General features: G+C 39.4%; 1 protein-coding gene across 1 annotated transcript in view; it reads right to left on the reverse strand.

The window, feature by feature from the left end:
- Window positions 1-10896: 10896 nt before the first annotated feature.
- The window catches only part of LOC146979708 (neuronal acetylcholine receptor subunit alpha-7-like), a 37862-nt gene continuing 25006 nt past the window's right edge, over window positions 10897-23752 (reverse strand). Inside the window, exons 5-9 of the mRNA XM_085789701.1 lie at window positions 22199-22446; window positions 16135-16329; window positions 14620-14706; window positions 12167-12276; window positions 10897-12061 (exon numbers count right to left, since the gene is read on the reverse strand). Coding sequence (XP_085645827.1) covers window positions 11468-12061; window positions 12167-12276; window positions 14620-14706; window positions 16135-16329; window positions 22199-22446 — 1234 coding nt within the window. The 3' untranslated portion in view covers window positions 10897-11467. The remainder of the gene's footprint in view (window positions 12062-12166; window positions 12277-14619; window positions 14707-16134; window positions 16330-22198; window positions 22447-23752) is intronic.

Consider the following 23752-nt stretch of genomic DNA (forward strand, 5'->3'; position numbering starts at 1 on the left):
ACTTCCACATGGACTTACAGTACTGTAAATTAAAGGGCAGCAGGGTTGACAACATCCTCCATCTGAGCAGTGTTGCTATATGTTTAAAACATGTTTTATGAACTCCTGTAATAAATGTCAAGTGAATTTAATGATAAAAAAAATTCAAAGATTTGCCTCTGGATTTTGGTGCTTTGGGGAAATTTTAATCTGCAAATTAATGAATATGTTATTCTTATTGAATGAACAGTACAACAAAATAAAAATAAAAAATGTGACAAACTTTACAAATTATAAATGAAGCATTTCAAATGTGTGGTTATTAATGATGTAAAATGATTAAGCAAATATAAAAATCTGTAATTTTACAGGTGTAACCTTTCACATACTTTCTCTAAAACTGACCCACGGAAGGGACATTTCATCCCTGTGTTTTACTATATATTCTAATGTAGATCTGCTCTGTCTTTGTGCCTGTACACAGTCTCCAGACTTGCTGCTTTCAGAGTCAACCCACTCAGCTGGAGCAGAGATAAGAAGTGGAGTTTTTGGAAGAAGTGCTTCTAATCTTTTATGCCTCCTCTGGGCGTTCAGGCGAACTTGGCCTCTTCAATTTAACACAACTTTGAGTGTTGACAGACAACTCTTCCATTCTCTCACATTTGCAGTGGAGAGGAGGAATGACCTTAGAAATAAAAAATAAAAAACTGGGGGAAACATAATTGTTCTGCCCTGAATTGCTCAACTTTTCCTCTTAAGTGTGTGATGATCAAGCTCGTCAAACTTTGCTGAAGATCTGTGCAGTTCGCTTCAGCTGTAACTTCAAATCAAGAGCCAATACGAAAAACCTCACTCAAGACAACAGTGCATATTATTGTGATGTGAGGGCAGAGGATGGGAAACTGTGACTACTGATGTGGTGATAAGAAGATAAAAGATATCAGAGATCAAGATAAGAGGCAAGAGCAAGAGAGAAATGATGACTCTCTAGGAAACAGTGTCTGCTACTGCTGCTGCCTTTGAATACAAAATGCTAAAATGTCTCCAGTATTTGAGAAAACTTGAAAAGACATCATCATATAAATAAGATGATAAATTGGTTTACAAAATCAACATTCAGCACTTTGTAATGAGTGTGTGAATGTGAAAGTTTAAAATCCAGTCTGTATTGATGCTGCAACTTTTTTGTGCTGCTTCAAACGAACAAAACACTTTTATCATTTAAAGGGGAAGGAAATCTGGGCTTTTCCATTATGTCCCAGTGTTCAACATAGTTTTATATCATTAAAAATATCTCTCATCACAGACTGTAGTCAGGAAATGTGTTTTAAATAAAGGGTACTGCAATGGCCATAAGCACGCCACAATGTTCAGATTTATTTTGAGTTACAAAGCCTAATGTCATAATTAAACCTATTTAATAAAATTAACATTTGTGGTGGAAAAATAATTCTGGGAAGTGAAATCACTGATTTAGTGGAATTTGACAAAGCATGAAAAAAGCAAATCACACTTGATTACAAAATTACTGGGAATGATAAAATGTAGCGACTGTTATACTGATTATATCAGTCATTCTATTTTGGGATGGCTTTTTTTCCCCTTTAACTAATGCTTTATTTACACAGAAGGGATGCACTCCCACTTTGTGACTCAGTGAAGAGAATGCATACGGGCAGAAGGGCTGGATTCGAACCAAGCATGCACATATGGGACATTAGCAAATGGTCAGACACAAGGACAAGACCATTACCGTCCCCTGTTAAGAATGTGTCACTTCCTGTTAAAAGTCTGAACACACATGTGTATGCAAGTCTACCTACGCACACACTCTTGTGTTTGTGCATATACAATAGTTTTACTGCAAAGTGTGTGTGTTTAAATGAGGATGCTGTGTGAGCATTTGCAGCTGGGGTCATTTGCATTAATTTGGCTTGATGGAATTTCACATGTTACACAGCAGCTACTTCTCCCATATCAGCAAATCTAATCCCTGCAGACTCTACACCAGAGATAGAACATGCAGTCAGTCTCACAGCTGAGACACAGAGAGCAAAAATAAAACATATCCTAGACAAACAGTGCATCAGTTTTTTTGGGTGAATTAGCATGTGCACAGGCAACATTGTAGAGGTCAGCAACGCATCATCATTGTAGCAGTAAATGGTTGGTTGCAGCTCCATCTGCCCCATAAATAAAATTAAATGTCAGGTTTTGGTGTCAGCCTGTGAAACATGTGAGTGAAAATGTATCTCATCCAGGAAGACATAAATTTACTTCTGTAGTTATTTTAGATTATGCATCATTAACTTAATCGTGTTCCTAATACTCATCATCTCCAAGGGCATAAATATTACAAATCATGTCACATCCCAAAACACAAGGTATATTCAACAGATTTCAGCTAAGTGATCTTTTAAATGATATGTGGCTAATTTGTAAAAATGATGGGGTTGTTGAGAGAAATCTTTGAAAGTGTACAAGATGAGTAACTTTAACAGTTCGTGGGGAAGCATGATGCAAGACAGGTACAACAGAAAAGTCAATTTGCACATCCTAAATCTGATCAGGGAGCTGGTAGATGTGTCACTGCAGCTGTCAGCTAATGCATCATGATGATAAAAGTCACATCGCAGATGCTCAGATAAAGGCATGGAAGCAGCTAAAGGAACTCTAAATAGCTGCCAATGAGCCTGTGAGCATAGGAACAAGTTACACACTTGATACCTACCAACAGGGGAGCTCAATAACTCAGGACTAGAGCCCAGGTTCATCAAATTTGCTGTTGAGTGTTAAAGCTCAATAAAAAAAAACATACAGATAGAGTATCACTGCATCTCCTCATGGCTGGAGCTGTTTCCTGACCTTTCAGTCAACCAGTTTGAGAAGTGTTTCAGATTAGACTGTTCCAGACTGATAATCCAAATGCACATTCACTCAGATTACTTCATGCCTGCGGATTACAGGTCATGCATCATCTCATATTTGCTGCTGAAAGAGCGCGAGAGAGATTCATGCCTGTGCTGTTTGTGTTTGTTTGGGTAAAGCCTTGTTTGTTTTCTAGGTATTTGTGCATTACAGTGTATGCTTGTTTTTGGCATTTATGGATTTCCCTACACAAGATGACACTGCATGGTGTACACGTTCCCTGATTCCGTTAGTTTGTTTTAGAGTTTTTAAAAAAGAGTGTGACCTGCAGCCTGTCCTCTGAGCTCCAGAGCAACCTGGAACTAATGGCTTTGATATTCGATGGAGGATTGTCTAATCGCTCTGATGTGTTTCTTTTTTGGCATCATTCCCATCTTAAAGATCAAAGGCTTCTATCTGCTTTGTTTTTTCTCTGTTTTCACCATGATTAGGTTTCCGATTATGCTTGCATCTAGGTTGTAATAACTATTTCAGAAGTCTGCTTTCTCAGCCTGTGTCCTTGAAAACTCAGCAAAGATCACCACATGGGAGACTCTCTAAGCATTTGCAAATACTGTGCTCATTTGTTTGCCTGTGTGCCACAAATATGAATGTCATCGGACTCATTTAAATGCTGCCATATTTACACATCTCACATATGCAGCTCATGTTTTGACTCAAAGAGGAAGGAAGGGTTGTGCCCTGTCGGGAAAACTATTGAGGAGAGTGAGAGGAGACTGATGGATGACAGGACTCCCTGCCCAGTCAACCACTGTGCCGCTCTCTCATTTGGCGATGGGTCACATTAGCATTCAGGCCATAACCCTCCCACCGCACCCCCCAACTCCTTTTTCCACCACCCACTGAAATGAATCAGAGCTTATTACAGTAATGAAAGTGTCGTGACAGAATTAATTAAATAATGCCTTAATGAATTACTAAAACGTGACAACACAGCCGCGACAGGAGGACGGAGCACAATAACAGAAAACAAAGTGGATAAGTTAAGCGAGAGCACAGTAGAAAGAAAGTAGAGTAAGTAAGGGTGTGTTTGAAGGTGAGAGACTGTTTGGACCATGAGGAGCAGCAGACAGGTGGCCTGGCAACATGCAGGGCAAGGAGGGGAAAGATGATCATCTGGTGTGGCAGTAGCGTCCAGCAGGGCTGCTTCTCAACTCCCAACTCCCCAGGGGGATTGTGGGAGTGGTGGATTGATTGGGCCTGAAATGAGAAAATGTGAAGAGAGGCTGCAGAGCTGATGTGTCTCTGTGCATTTTTGAAGAAGCAATACGACCCACCCACAATCCATTGGTCACACATACACACATGTGCACACATACACACGGTGAAAGCTTCATTTTTCTTTTAACTAATAATGCTGGGCCAGCAGTTCAGCAGGCAGAGGTCGACAGCGCCATATTGGATGGTAATAAGATTGCGCCTCAACCCATAACTTTTTTTATTGAATTCATTACTTTCCTGCCCTTTCCTCACTCTGGCCTATAGCCCCCTTGACTTATTTGTGGTTTGGGTTTCAAAATAAATTACCCACAGTATATAATCTACTATTGTTGCATTATTAACCATTACAGATTAGATTTCAATCTAGTATTCGGAGAAGAAAAATACAAGAAATAAAAAAAAACAAAACCAAAAGAAAAGCGTCTGTGTTTTGGTTCATAACTTTTTGATTCCCTGTGAAGTGTACATCAGCAGCATGCTGAGCTCAGCAGCCTGACCGTTTGGCACGCTCTGAACATGCAATCTGGTCTTGCTTTGGTCCCCGCTGAGCACAGCGTGTGTAAATGTGTTTATGCTGATGCCGTACAAGCATGTTTGTGTTTATATGGGTGTGCGTACGGCACGCGGCAGAAGTTTTGCTAAAGTGTGAGGCACCCCAACCACCAGTCTTGCACCTTCCATGTTGCCCTCCCAGGTTCCACATCCACAGCCTGACATAAAAACATCAACAACACTTGTTTACATGTTGTCATCTCAGAAGCCCCTCGATGCTGAAGGTCTGGATGAATATTTGAAGCATTTTAAGATGAACTGCAAATTCTGGCAGCTGAGATGTCTTTCCTCAGCAGGGGTTTGCTATGTAACCTATACCAGGCCACGTTGATGAGACTGGGCTAAACACATCTGCTCTAACAGTTTATCTTTCCAAAGACTGTTTCATTTCATCTCATTTTCATAATGTTAGACATAGTAATAGACATAGATATACGGAAGAGTGAGGGGAGGAGATACAAAGTTCTGGAGACCACAGGAAACCCTTTCAGGACAGAAACCATTTGCATGTGTTTACAGGAGCATAAATAAAGAAAAAAAAAACATTTGCCTCCAGCATTAATTTCTATCATTTTAGCAACTATCTTCAAAAATCTTTCTGTATCTATAATAGTTTGTGGCAATAGTGCATTTTGTTTGTGTTTGTGTTCACAAAGCTCCGATGGGGTCAAATTAGACCATGTAGGAAGGTAATCAAAATAAAGTAATAAAAAAATAAAATAAAATAAACTATGCTGTCTGATATGACTTTTGTTTCACATGCAGTATTTAGACTGTATTGCATTTTAGTCATGTACTCACTGTTTCCTCATCACCATTATGCTCTCACGCCAGACGACCTCGGAGGGACATAAGGATGAACAGATTTTGTAATTACACTGCGCGACGTGGTGAGTGTTTTCTACATATTTTCCAAATCCTTTGGTATTTACTAGTTTAAAATGGAATTGGAAGAGTTTTCACTATCTACAAATAGTTTTTGCAGGTTTGCTACAGCTGTACAAAATCAACCCAGTACGTGCTCTTACATTCTTAACACCATCCAGACCTTCACTTTTCGCTGCAGCTGTTTTTTATATTGACTAGAAAATAAAGGCTTTCACAAACAAGTTTGACATTCAACTAGATTTATTTACTGTTCATCTATCCAAAACTAGACCACCTGCAAATTTAGAGATTAATCATTATCGTCATCATCGTTAATCTTCATTAACATTTTTTTTTCTAATTGTAGGCTGCTGTTTCCTTCATCTGTCTGTACAGTTGGTGTTATTTTATATTCACACGGTCCAGTGCATTGCTCTGCCCTCTGTCACACACACATACACACACACATACATACAGTGTACTGTAAATAATATTCTATCCAGATTCTACTTTTTCTTGTGATATACAACAAATAACATGTTGTAAAGTATCCCAAAAAAAAGACAAACAGAGGCAACACTTTGTGTGTTGCAGTTTGTATTTTTCTTACCTCATTTCCTCATATGACATCATTGCCCTGATAATTTTGTCAGACTTAGCTCGGAGCAGTTACTCGCAGTGATTCAGTCTCACCAGAGTAAAGTAAGGTAAGAGCAGTTAGACGTCACACCACCAGTGGGAGTTGAGTTCGCCTGCTGTGTGTTTGGGTGCGCTCCTGTTTGATTTCAGGTTGTGGCTGGAGCTGGGCGGTTTGGGTCATCCTTGACTCTTCCTGCCTCCAGTGATGGTTGTTGTTCATGTCGACTGAGACGTCACTGCTGTTCTTTCACCGTGTTTTATCCCATTAATGATGACACTAATTAAAGTGATTGATTATGTGATTGTATATTACCATGTGTAGTTAAAAATAAACATCCTGATCCAAACTAGGATTCTAACTCTAGCTTTTTCAGAGTGGTGTGTGTATATTTCTTTGGCTCTAATAATCTTCAGTGAATAGACACACACAAACAAACCACTCTCGCTCCCAAACCTTTAGGGTAAGCAGAACAAAATAGAGGAGGGTCTGTCTGGCAGAAATAGAGAGAGAGGATTAACCTTTAACACACTGTATAGAGAAGCTGCATGTTTTCCCACTTTAGTACACACACACACACATAGAAAGAGAGAGAGATCACCATATGGATTGCCAGAGCTCAGTCTCTCTCTATCCCCTATGAGCCTTGTTGCAGGGATTCTCAGTTTTATCCTCAGTTATGTAATATTCTTAATGTGTGGCCCACTGACTGATTGTTGCCCTAAACCCTTAGATGTATTCTATCCATAAATGCTTTTGAAGTATTTTACATTAGTCATCTGAATGAATAAGGGTAGGGAATTACAATATAATATTTACTGTTCGTCTTTGTTGACTTCTTTGCTCTTTGGGGTAGATTAATCACCAAAATGTAACATTACTCTAAAAGTGTAGTCATACATTGCAGAGCATTTACCTTCACTGTAAAAGGACAGATCCCATAAACAGCACTTACATGTCTAGGCCATGAAAATCACAGAATAGTTAACACAGCCTCCTTGTTCCACTTTTTGAATTCTCAGTGGCGTCGCAGTTTAATGGGGCAATTGCATTAAGGATACTGTTGCATAACTGCAGCTGTTCTTCTATTTACAGTGTGATCAGTCCAAATCACAATTGCCATAACTGCCAACCAAAGTGCAATCATAGAATTTGATGTTTCATAGATCTACTGGTAAATCATTTTTTAAAAAGCTTATTCCAAGTGCTGAGTACTCCTCCGCCCACGAGCTACAGTACTTCCATCTGCCTCCATCATGGACTGTTTCACTCATTTTTATTCCCATGCCCCTTTAATAAATGATTAGAATACCGACACTGTAGGAGGCATAACTCAGCACTTTAGTGTCCCTGTGTGTTACACATACAGAGTTTATCTACAGTTTTAGACATCACATTTATCAGTAATAAACAGTGTATCCGGATTAGACAGTCCCCAGTGTGAAGTCCATCTACCTCAGTAAAGTATCTAATGTTCAGATAAATCAAATACACCAAACTTTTTTTTTTTTTCTAGGAAGATTAAAGCAGAAGTAAGCGGAAAATTTGTGTTAATATAAGTCTTAAATAATTATATCTTCCAACAGCAATCACTTATATAGAGTGTTTGGTCCGAAACACGGGTCTGTCAGTCACTCTGCTCTGCTGTAAGCCGAGGAGAAAACTTTCCTTGTATCCTACAACCTTTATCCAATGAGGAGAGAGAGGAGCTAACTCCATCGGCTGACAGAAAGTTAGCCAAAACGACCGGATCGCTTACTTCTGCTTTAAATATGACTTTGATCATTTTTTAGGTTTTTAAAGTTGTAGAAGTGATGGTCTTGCAGGTATATTTCATGGCCTCTAAAACAAAAATGTTTATTTTAGTTTTTAATTTCTCAATAAATTATTTCCTATAAAGTAAAACTGCTTATTTGTTCACTGTAACTATAACTCATATATTTCAAAGCCTTCTTGTCACATAAACCTTGAACAAGCAGATGTTAAATAAAGTTTAATTCAAGGGGGCAGTTGTCGGTCTGAGAAGTGAAGCTCACTTCCGCGTTCAAAAAAACTGCAATCCCCTCGAATTCCTCTGGGGGCTGGTGTCAGAAGGGAGCATTCCCCATAGACCCCCATGTTAAAATCGCCGACTTTACATCCTCAGTAAACATGTTAAAAGCCTGGTGTCAGAACGTTTTTTCGTCTCAATCGATAGTTTCTACCCCCGCACACACTCTGAGGGGGGTGAATTTTTTTTTAACTCTACAGTTTTACTGTTATTAGGTTAAAATTCTGGCCAATCAGGGCGCGGAAACGTTGAGTGACAGGTCTGAGCAGCTCCGTGGACAGCTGCTTCGAGGCCAGTGGGCGGGTTCTCGGCCGGCCAATCCAACATGGCGCTGTTCAGGCCGCCATATTTGAGTCACAAAAACGACTCCCCAAAACCAATGGGTGACGTCACGGACGCTACGTCCATTCTTTTTACAGTCTATGGTTTAATTCTGTGAAATATTATACATTTAGCTGATGCCAAAGTAATGGGCTTTCTGGAAGAGGTTCTACACTCATTTAAAAACCTTTTCCTGATTTAATTCAGAACAAAAAAGATTTGTCCAAGGACACAGCTGATTGGAAAGGATTTTGATAGTCCTTGAGTGTTCAGACTTACTAAAATAAAACTTTATCTATTAAAAAATAAATGTACCAACCACTCTGCCTGAAATGAGGACCCAGTCTCATTGATTGGAGTTCATCCACAAAACATCAAACAATTGAAAGTAGAGAGGAAGCCTTTGTTGGTTGCACAAAAAAAACAAAAACAGAACATATTTCCTAGACCACAGATGGAAAACATGCCCCATATTTTTTTGTTTGCATGTTTTTTTTGTTTGTTTTGTTTTGTTTTTTTGGCCTATTTCAGCTCAGATTTCTATTTGATTTCTGCTCCCATTCAATTTTTTTATTTCCCGTCCTTATCTGAGCACAAGAACCATCTTCTACACTACTGAGGAAAACCTAAGACTGTTACTGAAACAAATGGAATCTGCACATTTTATGCAAAATTGAGAACACTGTGCGTGTATTGCCCTGATGCCGACGCTTGAAATGTACAAAAATTGCGAAGATTCACAGTTGATGCTGAATTTATTACTTTCTTTTTGCCTTTGTGTCATAGTTAACACACCCTTGCCCATTAGAATACTGTGAATATTTCAAAGTGATAAAAGCTGGAGACAAAAACACCAGATGTCGTAATGTCTCACTAATCTTCCTAATCATCAGTGAGGATCCTGGCATTGTTTTAATTGATGTTCTTATTAAATATGCCACTCTTTTGCTATTAATACAACCAAGTCGCAGCCATTTAAAACTGTTTATTCCAGTTTCCATTGTATTATCCTCATTAATCAAGCTTTAAAATTTTGCAGGGAAGACATCTGGCTGATCTGTTTTCTTCCAAACTGGCAGCTCACAGTAAAGCAGCGTGCACTCACTGAACTTGTAACTTGTGGATGGAGTTTAACAGTGTTTAAACTACTGAAATCATTCCAGTAAGTTACATTTACTGTTATTTTGATTTTGGATATCATTATACTAGACTGACCAAGCATGCCCCAGAGCCTGTTATACAGAGAATAAATAGACTTTTATTAACATAGAGCCAAAAATTGACACTTGGAATGACAGAGAAAGAGAAAAAAGATACCAATAACTGTAGCTACAACAAAGAGGTGGCTGAGAGGTGGAGGAAGAACTTAACACATTAAAAGCTTTGTTGTATGAATCAGTCACTCGACTCCCTCTACGAAACACAGGCACAACTTATTCACACTAGGGCCTTTTATAAATCTACAGTATGTTCTCCAGTGATACGGTGGCAGGTGGAGTTGAGAGGTTTTGTCCTTGCGGTCAAGTCTCTTTTCCACTGTCTGTGGTGTCCGAAGTTCACAACAGTCACATCGCTCTTCATCCTCTATGACCACTTGTATACAGTCAAGAGCATTAAGTCCAGATTCCAGTTCATCTTTTAGGGGTTCATGAGTGTGAGTACTTTTATTACAGCAGCTAAACAACCTCTTTTTTCATAACTATTGCAACTACTTGACCTTTTTCCTAAAGATAAAAGAATGAGATGAGTGTTTGGCCACCTGGTTAAAAGACGCACTCTACAGTTTAATATGAAGTATTTGACTGTACTTTAGAAAGACACCTGTGCACCTTTTCTTACCAGTCAACACCAGTGGATACCAGTCAACATGGTACTTTTTAATACAATATGGATGTTTCACACACTGTCCCGAACTGTTGACTACTGGCTTAAAGTGAACAGTGATCCTAAATGAACATTTTATACTGATAGATAAAGAAAACGACTGTACACAAGTGTCAAAGCAGTGAGGTTGTGTCCAGTGCTACGCTGAAGTGAAAACAAACAAACAAAAAACAAACACTAAAATTCACAGTGAAACATCTCATTTCAGTATCTAACCTAACATCGTTACAGGGATGGTACATCATCAGAAAAGAAGTCTGCGACTCCATTATCAAGAGTTCGTAAAGTGAACAGTCGGTGTATGAGCTCAGACTGAGGTGATATTTATACATGTGCATGTGTGGATTTGTACATACAGGACAACAACAGTTGAACTGGCTGAAATGAACTAGAGAAGAGGCAGTGAGGTGGACTGCGGTGCTGCAATGTGTCACTGTGCAGAAAATTAAGCAGTTACTTTTAATGACTGGTGCAGATACAACGATGATATTTAAAGACAACCACATTTTCCTTATTGATATCTAACTCAGTGTAGAAAAGAAAATCTATACAGTGCACTGCTCTACTTCGCCAGTGATTCCCAACCTTTTGCTTCTAGTCGCCCAAGGTGCTTCCGCTGTTTCATCTGCGTGACTAACAACTTTTCCTCTTCTAGATATGAACAATTTGTCATTGACATCAAAACAGAAAGGGGCGATCAATTCATGATTCTTTTCTTAATTTGGAATTTGCTCAGGAAACATAGTGATGTCTGTGTAATTACTCGCTTGCCAATCATCAGTGGTTCAAATGAATACATGATTCAGCAGTTTGGCAGAACTGCAAGACTCTACTTCTTCACTATACTTTTTGGAGGTTTTTCAGTTTTTCTCTTAAAACACTGTGTGGCTCACCTCCTGTCCAATGGGATGTTCAGACTGTAGGTTAGGGACCACATACAGCACTGCACTCTCTTATTTCATCCTCTTCTTTATTTTGCACATTCTTCCTTCCCTCTCTGCTGCTGCTGCTGCTGCTGCTGCAACCAGCTATGTGAAGTCCTTAGAAACAGCCTCTATGAAGTTGGGTGCTGACATGAGAATGGTGAAGGTGCAAATGATGGAGAATAAGGAGAAGGCCACCAGGCACAGTCGGTCCACCACCGCCGCCGCAAACTTCCACTCGCTGCAGATGGCCTCAGCCTCGTCCTGGTCCCGGAACCGCTGGGCTATGTACGACACCTCCTCCAGGATGCGCTGGATCTCTGGTGGGGGGATGCCCACTCCCATCCCCAGGCCTCCAACGCTACCACCAACTCCTCCAGGTGGCTCAGCCTCATCGCTCGCACGACCGCCTAACGCTACCCCGGAGTCGCTAGAGGGTGGGCAGTGTGGGCTCTCTATAGGGTGGTAGCTACCGAAGTAGAGGCTCATGGAACCATTGGAGGTACCTGTGGGGCACGGGGGGCAGGATGTCTGTGAGAGGGGCACGGAGAGGCTCGGTACTGTGCCCATTTCTATGGAGCTGGTGCTGGAGTGGTGCTGGGAGCCATGGCGGTACTTGTATCCGGACCGCTTGCGCTCATCTCCGGGTTGTTTCATACGGAGAAACCAGGCACACCAGTTCAACAGAACCACGCGGACCTGAAAGGAGAGAGAGTATCAGATCAGATCAGGTACTTTTACAAACAGACTCTTGTGTTATCTACACTACTGTATATCAGATTAAACCTGTATCAAGTTACTCACCCACTTTGGCATCTTTCCTCCCTGAGGGTCATGATGGTGAAACTGCAGCACAATGACAGTCACCACCACAGACATTCCCACAATCATCATGGTGCTGGCAAAGTACTGGGCTGCCATGTACACACACGCAAAAAAAACAATCAACATACTATTAGTTTTATATTCACTCACAAATAAGGTCAAGTATTTTATTACTTGTTGAAGACCTTTCTCTTTTCAGTCTGCCTGAGCTACCCTGTGGTCACTTTTAATTAACATGTACTACCAGGTAAAACGAAGCTTGTATTAAGTACAAAAAATAGGTTGATTTCACACTGGAGCATGAAAGGAAAGCAAGTCTGATCAATCTGTGCAATAAGTTACATCGCCATGGGGAAAGGATGCACACTTGAACTCAAACAGGGGAAATACAAATCTGTACAGAAGTTGTGACAAAACAGAGAAAAGGGGTAAACAAACCAAAAAACAGTAGAGGAGACTGAGATTAGTGCTGGTTTGGGGGGGGGGTTTCGCCCACATGGGAGGGGGAGCACCAAATGAACACTCTGCTCTCTCCCAGCATGAACAAACACAGACACACACACAAGGTATATCTAAAGGCCTGCCCCCTGTCTTTTGTTTGGAAATGGCCGTAAACAAAGAAAAGCCAACAGCTGAACATGAGTACAGTCCCTGAAGCTCCAAAGTCAAACTTAATGTCGCCTCATGAGGTCAGAGACTGTGAGAGACTTTGTCAGGTCTTGGATAAAGGTGGGCGGAAAGAGGGAGGATGCAAAAACCAAGAGAAGAAGGTTAGAGGAGAGGTGGGACAGAGGATAATAAAACAAAGATATGGGGGAAGAGATGGGAGAAGAAATAAGAGGCAGCACATTGAGAATGGTGTTAAAGGATGTGTTTATGAGATTTGGAAGGACATTGGCTGTGTCCTGACTGCTTTATGGTCAACCACTAATGACTTTGGCTGTCTTTATGGACACAGCATTAGAAGAAGGCTGTCTGCAGATATGTATAATAATTCAAAATATAATTGTGAGACCTTCAGTTAAAAATCAGGTCGTTGTTCGAGGCTGAAATAACTAAAAAAAAAAAAAAAAGACCTGAGCCACATGGTCTTGAACCAGATAAGATGGGTTTAAATGAACTGTGGAGTATATTTGGTGATTAGGTGCTTAGGTGCTTATGATAAAAGACATGTGGTTTGATTCGAGCAGCAGTGTTGATCACTTGCTTTATATATTTACAGTAGAGTTGAAGCAGCTACGGTAACTCACATTCATATTCAGCTGCTGTGTTGTAAAGGGTCATGAGTCATTTTAACAAGCCTCATAAAAGTGTCCCAGTTGGCCTCAAGTTCAGGTCACGGGAAATAAACAATGAAAAATATCAAGCCTCTCTGTAAGGGCTAATAGTGGCCATGTTCAGCATGACCCAACACTTCCCACATTGATGAACTAATATAATGTACACTTGATATTTCACTATGACCTATTGGGAGTGATGTAACACAAAACAAACAGGACAACAGATATAAAGCCTGTGAGTTCATTTATTCCTTTTGTGCTTTTGTGAGTTCTCCCTGACAAGAGATAACCCTCTTTATATGGATTGATTGATTTGTTTTATTTGAGTGCCATGCACATTTTTTGTGCCCAGCCCAAATGGGCTTATGAATACATTCAAAATGGCTAGCGTGTCACCTTAAAAGAAAAGAAAGGAGAAAAAAAAACAAGCTTCCAAGATATACATAACAATAAACAGTAATTTATAATTTTATGTGGGATATAATGTATGTTTGCTTCTTCATCTGTTCCCACAAAGTCTTTCTATCTGAGAACTTTACCCCCAAAGGTTAGTCATCCTTTCCCCTCTGGCTTGAACTCTTCATCCATTGTGACCTCTGCTATGCACCTTTTCCTTCCCTGCCTCCCCACTGGAGAATCAGACATTTCACATTCTATTAATGTTGCTGACAGCTTTAGCTCTGGCCACCCAATTTACTCCATCCACCATTCAGAGGTAGTGAGAATAATGTATGGACACCCTCAGGCTACTCAGTCCAAAGTGGAAGCGGACCCAAAGCTCAGTTTTTATATATTAGTTTCCAAGGAGACCTTCAGTATTTATAAAGTATAAATATAATGTATAAAATTGCATACATTGAAAACACTCAATAATTAATACATGTTTTACTTTGTATATTACTGCTGTGGGTGCAAGAAATATTTAGAAGGACAGTTTAGTTACTGTAAACTTGTCAGTAATGTCTCTGTGTTAATAAAGTTCATTGATATTACTTTCATTTTAACTTGACTTTTTCCAAAGAGAAAAAACAAATATGGAAACGCAGGTGAGGTGTTGCTTCTGTTCAATAATGCATGTCTGTCTGGAAATTCTGCATCTGCATGACTTGCCAATGTTGCATATACTCACACAGACATATAAATATAACCTACCAATGAGAGGAACAGAGTCGGACGTGGCGGGCATGATCTCTGCTACCAGGAGCATGAAGACAGTTAGCGAGAGCAGCACAGTGATGCCTTGAGGCGGAGATCGAGAGAGACACAGAGAGAGACAGAGAACATGAGCATATACGTAGATAATGATGTGATCGGGGTCACTGGTGTGTGAAATTATTCCTGTAATTACTTATGTATGTAATCAGTTATGTTCCCATGACTACAACCATTTGTCAGCTGCCTCCTCGTCTGATACATACGTATATATCCAAGGTAGATTCCAGAAATTTCTCCAACACTGACTTTGTAACTGGTGGCTGCTCATCCACACTTGGTGATTTATCAAAAGTCAGTGGCACTGATTGAATTCCAACATGGATGTAGAGGTGACCCTCTTATTTTGAAATTCAATTATTCCAAGGTGATTTGGCATAGGTTTATATGAATCATGAAGGCATGTTTTAGACAAATATGCATGCACACATGTAGGAGCGTTTTTTAATGTGTTTATACATTAGAAACATACATTATACAGTTGTGACTGTATATTAGCTTGAACCCCTTCAGACAAGTTTTTTTGTATAAAGCTCCTGGTGTTTGAAAACTAATTTCAAGTTTAGATTTTTTTTTTTTAGATATAGATTCACTATATAAAGAATATTTCTTTCCTTTCTTGTCTTAAAGGGACAACGAGGAGTTTTGGAAAAGCGAAGCGTTTTCACACTACATTAATGAGCCTCCACGCGCACCGTAAAATTCTTTGACCGGACTCATGTTTTCATTCATCAATAATTAAAGTCAGAGGTTCAAAGAGGTTCAGTTACCGTCGTAGTTCCGACCATAAACGGCGATTCGCCTGCGTTATTCTGATGACTTGCCACAAAGGAAACGCTGGTCGGCTCGACCAGCATTTCTGCCACCACTAATAATAACAAAATAACGATAGAGACAGAACGATATATTTATCGAAAATGGGCCCATTAACAAGTGTGGGTAGCGGAGATTCATCCACATTAACGTGAGACTTTTTTATAACCGAACAGAAACTCCTCGTTGTCCCTTTAATTATATATATCAATTTCACATTTTTAAATGATACTAAGTAATTTCAGTGCTCATTTTGTCAAATTGCCAAATTAATACTGGACTTTTTATGATGTTTAAAAGGTTTGATAACTACAAATCGGCCAATAGTTATATTTTTTTGACATAAGTACAAAATGTAAATTAACAGACTCGATACATATCCCTCATATATATTTTAATTATGTCATCATCTAAAATAAAATTGTATTGTGTAAAAGCCAGTGTGCATGATGGAAAAACTAATTAGTGGAACTGATTATTTTGCCTATAACTGATCTACTATATCATTCATCTATTCATCATTTATGTAATATTCAATTTTCTGTTAGTAATCAGGCAGCATACGCCAATGCATCTGCAATATCAATCAATACAGAGACACAATCAACAAAGAATAAGTGTGTTTGTGCAGCTTCCTCTCACCCAGAGAAATCTTCTCCCCAGAGTCGGCAGGCAGGAGGAAAACCAGCAGGGCCAGGCCAGAGATCAGCACACATGGAATAAGCAGATTGAGTCCATAATAAAGAGTCCTGCGGCGCATGGTGACCGTAAAGGTTACATCAGGGTACGGCTCCTTGCAGCACTCATAGTACAGCTCGTTGCGCTTAGCAGGCACACCTGAGGGAGAAGCAAACACCTGAACATGTTGCATTGGAGTGGATCTAAGTCAAAGTAGGCTTTGAACGTTTTCTTCATTTGAACAGTAAAAAATGTTCAGTGAGCCAAAAATACCAGCTGAATCACTTTTTCAAATTTGGTAGTTGAACTATTTTACCTTGAACTCTAACTCTCGGGATATGGACTGCTACACTCACATATGGCCTGGCTATAGGCCTGCCAATGTGTCAAACGTTTCCTATTGCATGCCATCTGGTGCTGTCTGACACCCATTTCCAGCTAACCATCACCCCAGGGGCACAGGCACTGGGATCTGCTCTTTCTCTGTCCCAGCTGGAAACACCCCACTTCAGAGGTCTTCCAAAAACCTCTCCACTTTCCAGTTAATCCATCTACAAACCATCCAAATGATTTCCCACAGTGAAAACCATTTATATAACACAAGAAGCTGGCAAGGCCTCTTACCCAACAAGCAGAGGGATGCAAAGGGGCTATTTATGTTTTTGTAAGCATTTTACTTTAATTGCCTTGGACAGTTTTTCCTGAATATTTTAGCTGTGTCCAATATTTGAAATCATAGGAAATGTTTATTGAAGGAGACTGGAGATCATCCCACAAGTTTCACAGCCCCTAAAGGCATTGGGCCTCATTCACCAATATCTTCTTAAGAACCTTCTTAGATTCTTTCTTAAGTTGTTCTTAAGAGGTTCCTTAAGAAAACCCTACGTCAGATTCATCAACGCGTTCGTAAGCCTCAGAATTGTTCGCAGCTGTGTTCCTACTTGATGAATGCCAACTCCTCGTAAGTTGAGGGCGTGTGCCAGGTGAGTCTAATTAACATAGGATTAGCATAGGTAACGGCCCCATCAATGCCCGTAAAAGGGCATGAGACTGCAGGGCCGTGTGCACACAGAACCCACAGGCACTGAGCAGAGAAGGTGAAGTGAGAAAGAAAGTTGAAATGCTCAAATGAAAATCTGGGAGGGAGCACCAGACTCCAAACGTAAAAAGAACTTAAATAGTGAAGTGGCGCTACTGCGGCAGGAATGAAACAAAGAAACAAACAAAAGGCTTATATTTAGTTTATATTTTTATATTTATATTTAGGCTATATTTAGTAGTGTCAGCAGTGGATGCAGCTCTTCGGTTGTTATCAGAGAGACCACACTCTCACGTGTGCCATCATAAATATCATTATCACATATGAAAAAAAAAAACGGTTGTGTGTAGTGTGAACACTTCAACAGTAAGTGCACTGTTGCAGCCCGCAATTAGGAAAAAAAAAATCATATCGGCAGTTGTATAAAATAATTCGGTAACACTTTACTTGAAGGTACCGTCATAAGAGTGACATGACAATGTCATAACAGTGTCATGTCACAGTCATAAACGTGTCATAAACATTAAGTCAATGTCATTAAACATTTATGACTGTTGTCATTAAGTGTCATTCGTTTTTGTAATGACAAGTTGACATTATTTTGGTTGTCTTGATTATGACACCTTGACATTAATCAAGGTGACATAACCAGAAGTCGTCTTTGTCATGACAACTTGACATTAAATTTGTTTGGGATGTCCTTATTATGACAACTTGACATTACTCAAAGTGACATTACCAGAAAAGGGCCTTGTCATGACAACTTGACATTAATGAAATATTTTCTGTTTAGTTGACATAATGATTATTAATTAGATGTGCAAGGTTACAGAACAAATCTAGCACTTGGTCATTGTTGTTTGACAGGATGTGGACAGGATACCCAAAACTGACTGTCATGACACCATTATGACAGCGTAATGAAGAAATTCTCTGACCTCAAGTAAAGTGGTAGCATTTTTATTTGTCATTAACATATCATGAAGGATACACTGACTGTCATAACACAATCATGACAATGTAATGAAGATATTCTGTGACCTCAAGTAAAGTGGTAGCATTTTTATTTGTCATTAACATATCATGAAGGATAAACCGACTGTCATGACACAATCATGACAATGTAATGAAGATATTCTGTGACCTCAAGTAAAGTGGTAGCATTTTTATTTGTCATTAACATATCATGAAGGATACACTGACTGTCATAACACAATCATGACAATGTAATGAAGATATTCTGTGACCTCAAGTAAAGTGGTAGCATTTTTATTTGTTATTAACATATCATGAAGGATAAACTGACTGTCATGACACAATTATGACAATGTAATAATTTTTTCACATCATGTAAAACAGAAATCAAACATTTTTGAAAGCTTGAAATTATAAACACACTTATACTGACTGTGATGGACGCAGACGCGTCCACACCACAGTAAACACCGTCTGCCTGTCGGTAACCCCTCCCCTTGCACTCACTCACATTTTGATGCTTTAATCATTAGTATAATTTGCACACTTAGGTTTATTCCTGCACGTTGTTATTGTTATTAGGATCGACATACATCGTTAAACATAGGTAAACAAATAAACACACGACGCATAGTCTTTTGATTTCATACCTCATATAGACTTTATTTACTTTAAGCATGTCATGGTCACACATTTGCAAGTGCACACATTTGTGTTGACTATGAGTTTGCTGTTATTTTGTATTAATTCTTTTTGTCCTGCTTTATTTACCATGCCCGCTGCGGGTGTCCTGAGTCTGGCCAACTCCGGTGTCGTGGTGGGGTGTGCGGCGACGATGGTGGTCCGGGCGGAAACCAGCCAAAAGACGGGCAGAAAGGTTCCGCCAGTTTAAGACCTGCTCAGCATGATCCAACTGCTGTCCAGTCGTGGGGGGGATTTAAGATTTTGTTGGGATTTTGTTATGTTTAATTTGAGTTAGATTATTTTGTGTATATATGTAAATATTAGTTTAAATAGGTTATTTTGGTAGAAATCTTTATTTTGTCTTTTTCACAATTTTTGGTTCTTTTGTAAGCTTAATTGATTTGATAATTATCCTGTCATTTATTTTGGTTTAGTCAAGTAGTATTTAAGCAGTCCCTTTGTTTCATTTGGGAGAAGATAGGTGGAGGGTGTGTTTGTCTTGTCTTGTCTCTTTGGTTTTTGTTATGTTAACCGTTAAAGGGCCCTAAATCTTTTGTTAACTTTTTGAGCTTGACTTATGTTTGACCAAAGAAAAATAAATTTAAGCTATTTTTGCTACTTCTGAGTCTGCGTCCCTGTGTCAACTGCTGGGTCCTTCACACTGACAATAAATAAATAAAAAAAATATATAATAACAGTGTCTAAAAACCATTTAAAAAAAACCATAAATAAATCATTCAATTTCCAGGTGGAATTTTATGTCAAGGCATGCCTTGACTTCAGCTGCAGCGCTGCAGTTCTGACCCAGGGGTGGGTTCCATGGATGTATTATATTAACGGTGGGTTCACACTGAGGTTTATTCCTGTATGATGGCGACATAAAACAAAATGGATGTGAGTGAATCTTCTCATACCACAAAATAAATAAAATACATTTAGCAAGTAAGACTAGTACATGGAGGACGTACTACCACATGCACACTCACTCACGCGCGCACACACACACACACACACACACACACACAGACACGTACAGGGAGAAATCGCGGCAAAATAACTTTCTCTCTCCTGCTCAAAACGGTTCTTAAAACATGCTACTCGACAGAAAACACCACAAACACATCTCTTAACAGTTTTACATTAACATTCTTTCGATAAATTAGCATTAAAACTCATCAAACATAACTTTTTGGTCCCGGAGCCTACTACATTACCTCAATCAGTCAGGAACTCTGCAGACTGACGAGGGAAGGGAGCTACATGCGTCATATCCGCGAACTTTCAAAGTAAAAGCTTGGACTAGTAAAAATGAAAGAAATACAAAATTAAATCCATGAAAGTTTGAATTATACTGCTTTACGTGGGGATTTTTGTTACTATAATTCAATAATTCAATTTTTGTGGATTTATTTTTGGATTTCTTTCATTTTTACAAGTCCAAGCTTTTATTTTGAAAGTTCGTGGATATGACGCATACAGCTCCCTTTCCTCCCTTCTCGAGTCTGCACTGTTCCTGACTGATTGAGGTAATGTAGTCTCGGCTCCAGGACGAAAAAGTTACATTTGATGAGTTTTAATGCTAATTTATCGAAATAATGTTAATGTAAAACTGTTTGGAGATGTGTTTGTGGTGTTTTCTGTCGAGTAGCATGTTTTAAGAACCGTTTTGAGCAGGAGAGAGAAAGTTATTTTGCCGCGATTTCTCCCTGTACGTGTCTGTGTGTGTGTGTGTGTGTGTGTGTGCGTGCGTGCGTGCGTGCGTGAGTGAGTGTGTGTGATGTGCATGTGGTAGTACGTCCTCCATGTACTAGTGTACTTGCTAAATGTATTTTATTTATTTTGTGGTAGGAGAAGATTCACTCACATCCATTTTGTTTTATGTCGCCATCATACAGGAATAAACCTGAGTGTGAACCCACCCCTGGGTCAGAACACAACCAGTGTAGCCGGGGCCTGCAGACCGTCCCGGCTACAACTGCAGCGCTGCAGCTGAGGTCAAGGCATGCCTTGACATAAAATTCCACCTCGAAATTGAATGATTTATGGTTTTATTTTATGTTTTTTAGACACTGTTAATATATATTTGTTTTTTATTTATTGTCAGTATAATTGTTTTTATAATTTCAAGCTTTCAAAAATGTTTGATCTCTGTTTTACGTGATGTGAAAAAATTATTACATTGTCATAATTGTGTCATGACAGTCAGTTTATCCTTCATGATATGTTAATGACAAGTACAAATGCTACCACTTTACTTGAGGTCACAGAATATCTTCATTACATTGTCATGATTGTGTCATGACAGTCGGTTTATCCTTCATGACATGTTAATGACAAATAAAAATGCTGCCACTTTACTTGAGGTCACAGAATATCTTCATTACATTGTCATGATTGTGTTATGACAGTCAGTGTATCCTTCATGATATGTTAATGACAAATAAAAATGCTACCACTTTACTTGAGGTCAGAGAATTTCTTCATTACGCTGTCATAATGGTGTCATGACAGTCAGTTTTGGGTATCCTGTCCACATCCTGTCAAACAACAATGACCAAGTGCTAGATTTGTTCTGTAACCTTGCACATCTAATTAATAATCATTATGTCAACTAAACAGAAAATATTTCATTAATGTCAAGTTGTCATGACAAGGCCCTTTTCTGGTAATGTCACTTTGAGTAATGTCAAGTTGTCATAATAAGGACATCCCAAACAAATTTAATGTCAAGTTGTCATGACAAAGACGACTTCTGGTTATGTCACCTTGATTAATGTCAAGGTGTCATAATCAAGACAACCAAAATAATGTCAACTTGTCATTACAAAAACGAATGACACTTAATGACAACAGTCATAAATGTTTAATGACATTGACTTAATGTTTATGACACGTTTATGACTGTGACATGACACTGTTATGACATTGTCATGTCACTCTTATGACGGTACCTTCAAGTAAAGTGTTACCAATAATTCTTATTCAAATCATATAATGTCATACAACTGCAGAACAAAAGAAAACGCTATAATCGGTTATTTTTGCAGAAGTCTCAGCACCTAAAAGTGCGTAAGTATACTCCTGACTGTTCGTAGATTTTGTTCTTAGTTAAGAACAAATTCTGGATAAGAAAACATTCATGAATACCACAATCTTCGTAAAAACTTCGTAAGTAGGACTTAAGAACAAATTTGTTCTTAAGAACGGTTCGTGAATGAGGCCCATTGTTTTCAAAGTCTGTTTAATTCCATCAGGACCCAGATGGAAAAATCTCATGAGATACCCTATGCCAGAACCTGAAGTGATACACTTAAACAAATCTTCTCTTACCCACAAGGTCCCACTCTCCGTTGGGTATGTAGGTGGACGTGTCCACATCCAGCATCTGGAGGTCCAGTAGCCAGCCGTTATGCGTCCAGGAGCCAAACTTCAAGTCGCACTTCTGAACGTCAAAGGGAAACCAGCGCACATCGATGTAACAGGTGCTTTTCAAGATGCCAGGGGGGATGTACTGGCAGTAGCCCGACGCATTTACCAGGACGTTGGTGTGGAAGGTGGCGTCGAATCGCTCATCGGCACTGAGGAAATGAAAAGAACAGGGACAGGGAGATGATGTGTTTGTGCGTGTGCACCTTTAAAACATCTAACAAACCCAAGAGCTAAGGCTTTATTTAAGTTCTATGTTGCTGATCTCTTCATCGCCTTTTAACTTGTTTTTCATTCAGTGAAGTCATGATCAGGTACCACAAGCTGGCAGTTACTTTGTCAGTTTGTCTCGTCACAGATAGATAACACTCTTGTAAAAAAAAAAAACTTGTAACATTGAGATGAAAGAGGGGGGAAAGAGCAGTTAAGAAGCAGGAAAAGTTCTTGGAGGGATCAGCATTACTGAGCAAGAATATACCATTGTTTTTGTAATAAAAATGGATCAATAAATACATGATTATAATTAGCCAGCCCATTAATTCAGCCCATATCTTCACTGTTGTCTGTCTGTATTTGTACACCTGTGTACGTCTGTCTTCTGTTGATACCTAACCAGCCGCAGCGGTGCGCAGTGAAGCGATGCATCCACCCAACCATCTGTGGAGCAAACAGCCTGCTGAAATTGAATATTCATTTCCATTGCTATGCCAAATATGTCATAATCCGAACCAAATCAGTGACACGAGAAAACAGTGCAGATGCCTCCCTCAAGGCTCTGAAACTCACATCCTGCTAGGATGATGGGACAGGGTGTGATGTTCAATGTCAGGACAATGTCCAATGCAGGTAGAACAGTTAAAACAGCTGACATGCAGTAACAGCAACCCATTCTCACGTTCTCCTTCTGAGCGAATCCCATGCCATCAAAATTTTAAAAACGGATTTAACTGTCCGTTTCTGCCCAACAGTCATTAAAGTTAAGCGCCTTTCTGACGTTATGTTGACGTGAGGTGGCTTCTGGAAATTACCTTGAACCAAATAGCATCTGTTTGGAGCAGCAAACGCTGCATTTGGGGACACGGTAAATAAAATGACCTAACCTCAACCTTAGACCCACTTCTGCTGTGGCACTCCAGCTGAACTCTGATTAAGAATTAAAGAGCAGCTCCTCTGGTGTCAATGTGTGAACTCTTAAATAAAGTGCCTGAGGCAAAGTCTGAACCTGTGGAGATTTTAGGCAACGTCCTCTGTTTTGTTTCTTAGTGTCCAAAAGCTGTGTTCTCAGACAAACTCTCCCCCAGCCAGCTGGAAGACATTATTTCATTCCCCTCTCTTCATCTCTATGTTTTATTTGACCCCACTTGCTGAGCCTGTGGGGAAAACATTAGGGCAGCTGTACAGAAGATTAGTAGTCAACCTTAATCAGTAAATATTATGATTTTATTATCTAGCATCCAT

This window comes from Trachurus japonicus, chromosome 10 (assembly GCF_045865225.1).
Source record: "Trachurus japonicus isolate A0001 chromosome 10, Traja_1.0".
Classification (NCBI taxonomy): domain Eukaryota; kingdom Metazoa; phylum Chordata; class Actinopteri; order Carangiformes; family Carangidae; genus Trachurus; species Trachurus japonicus.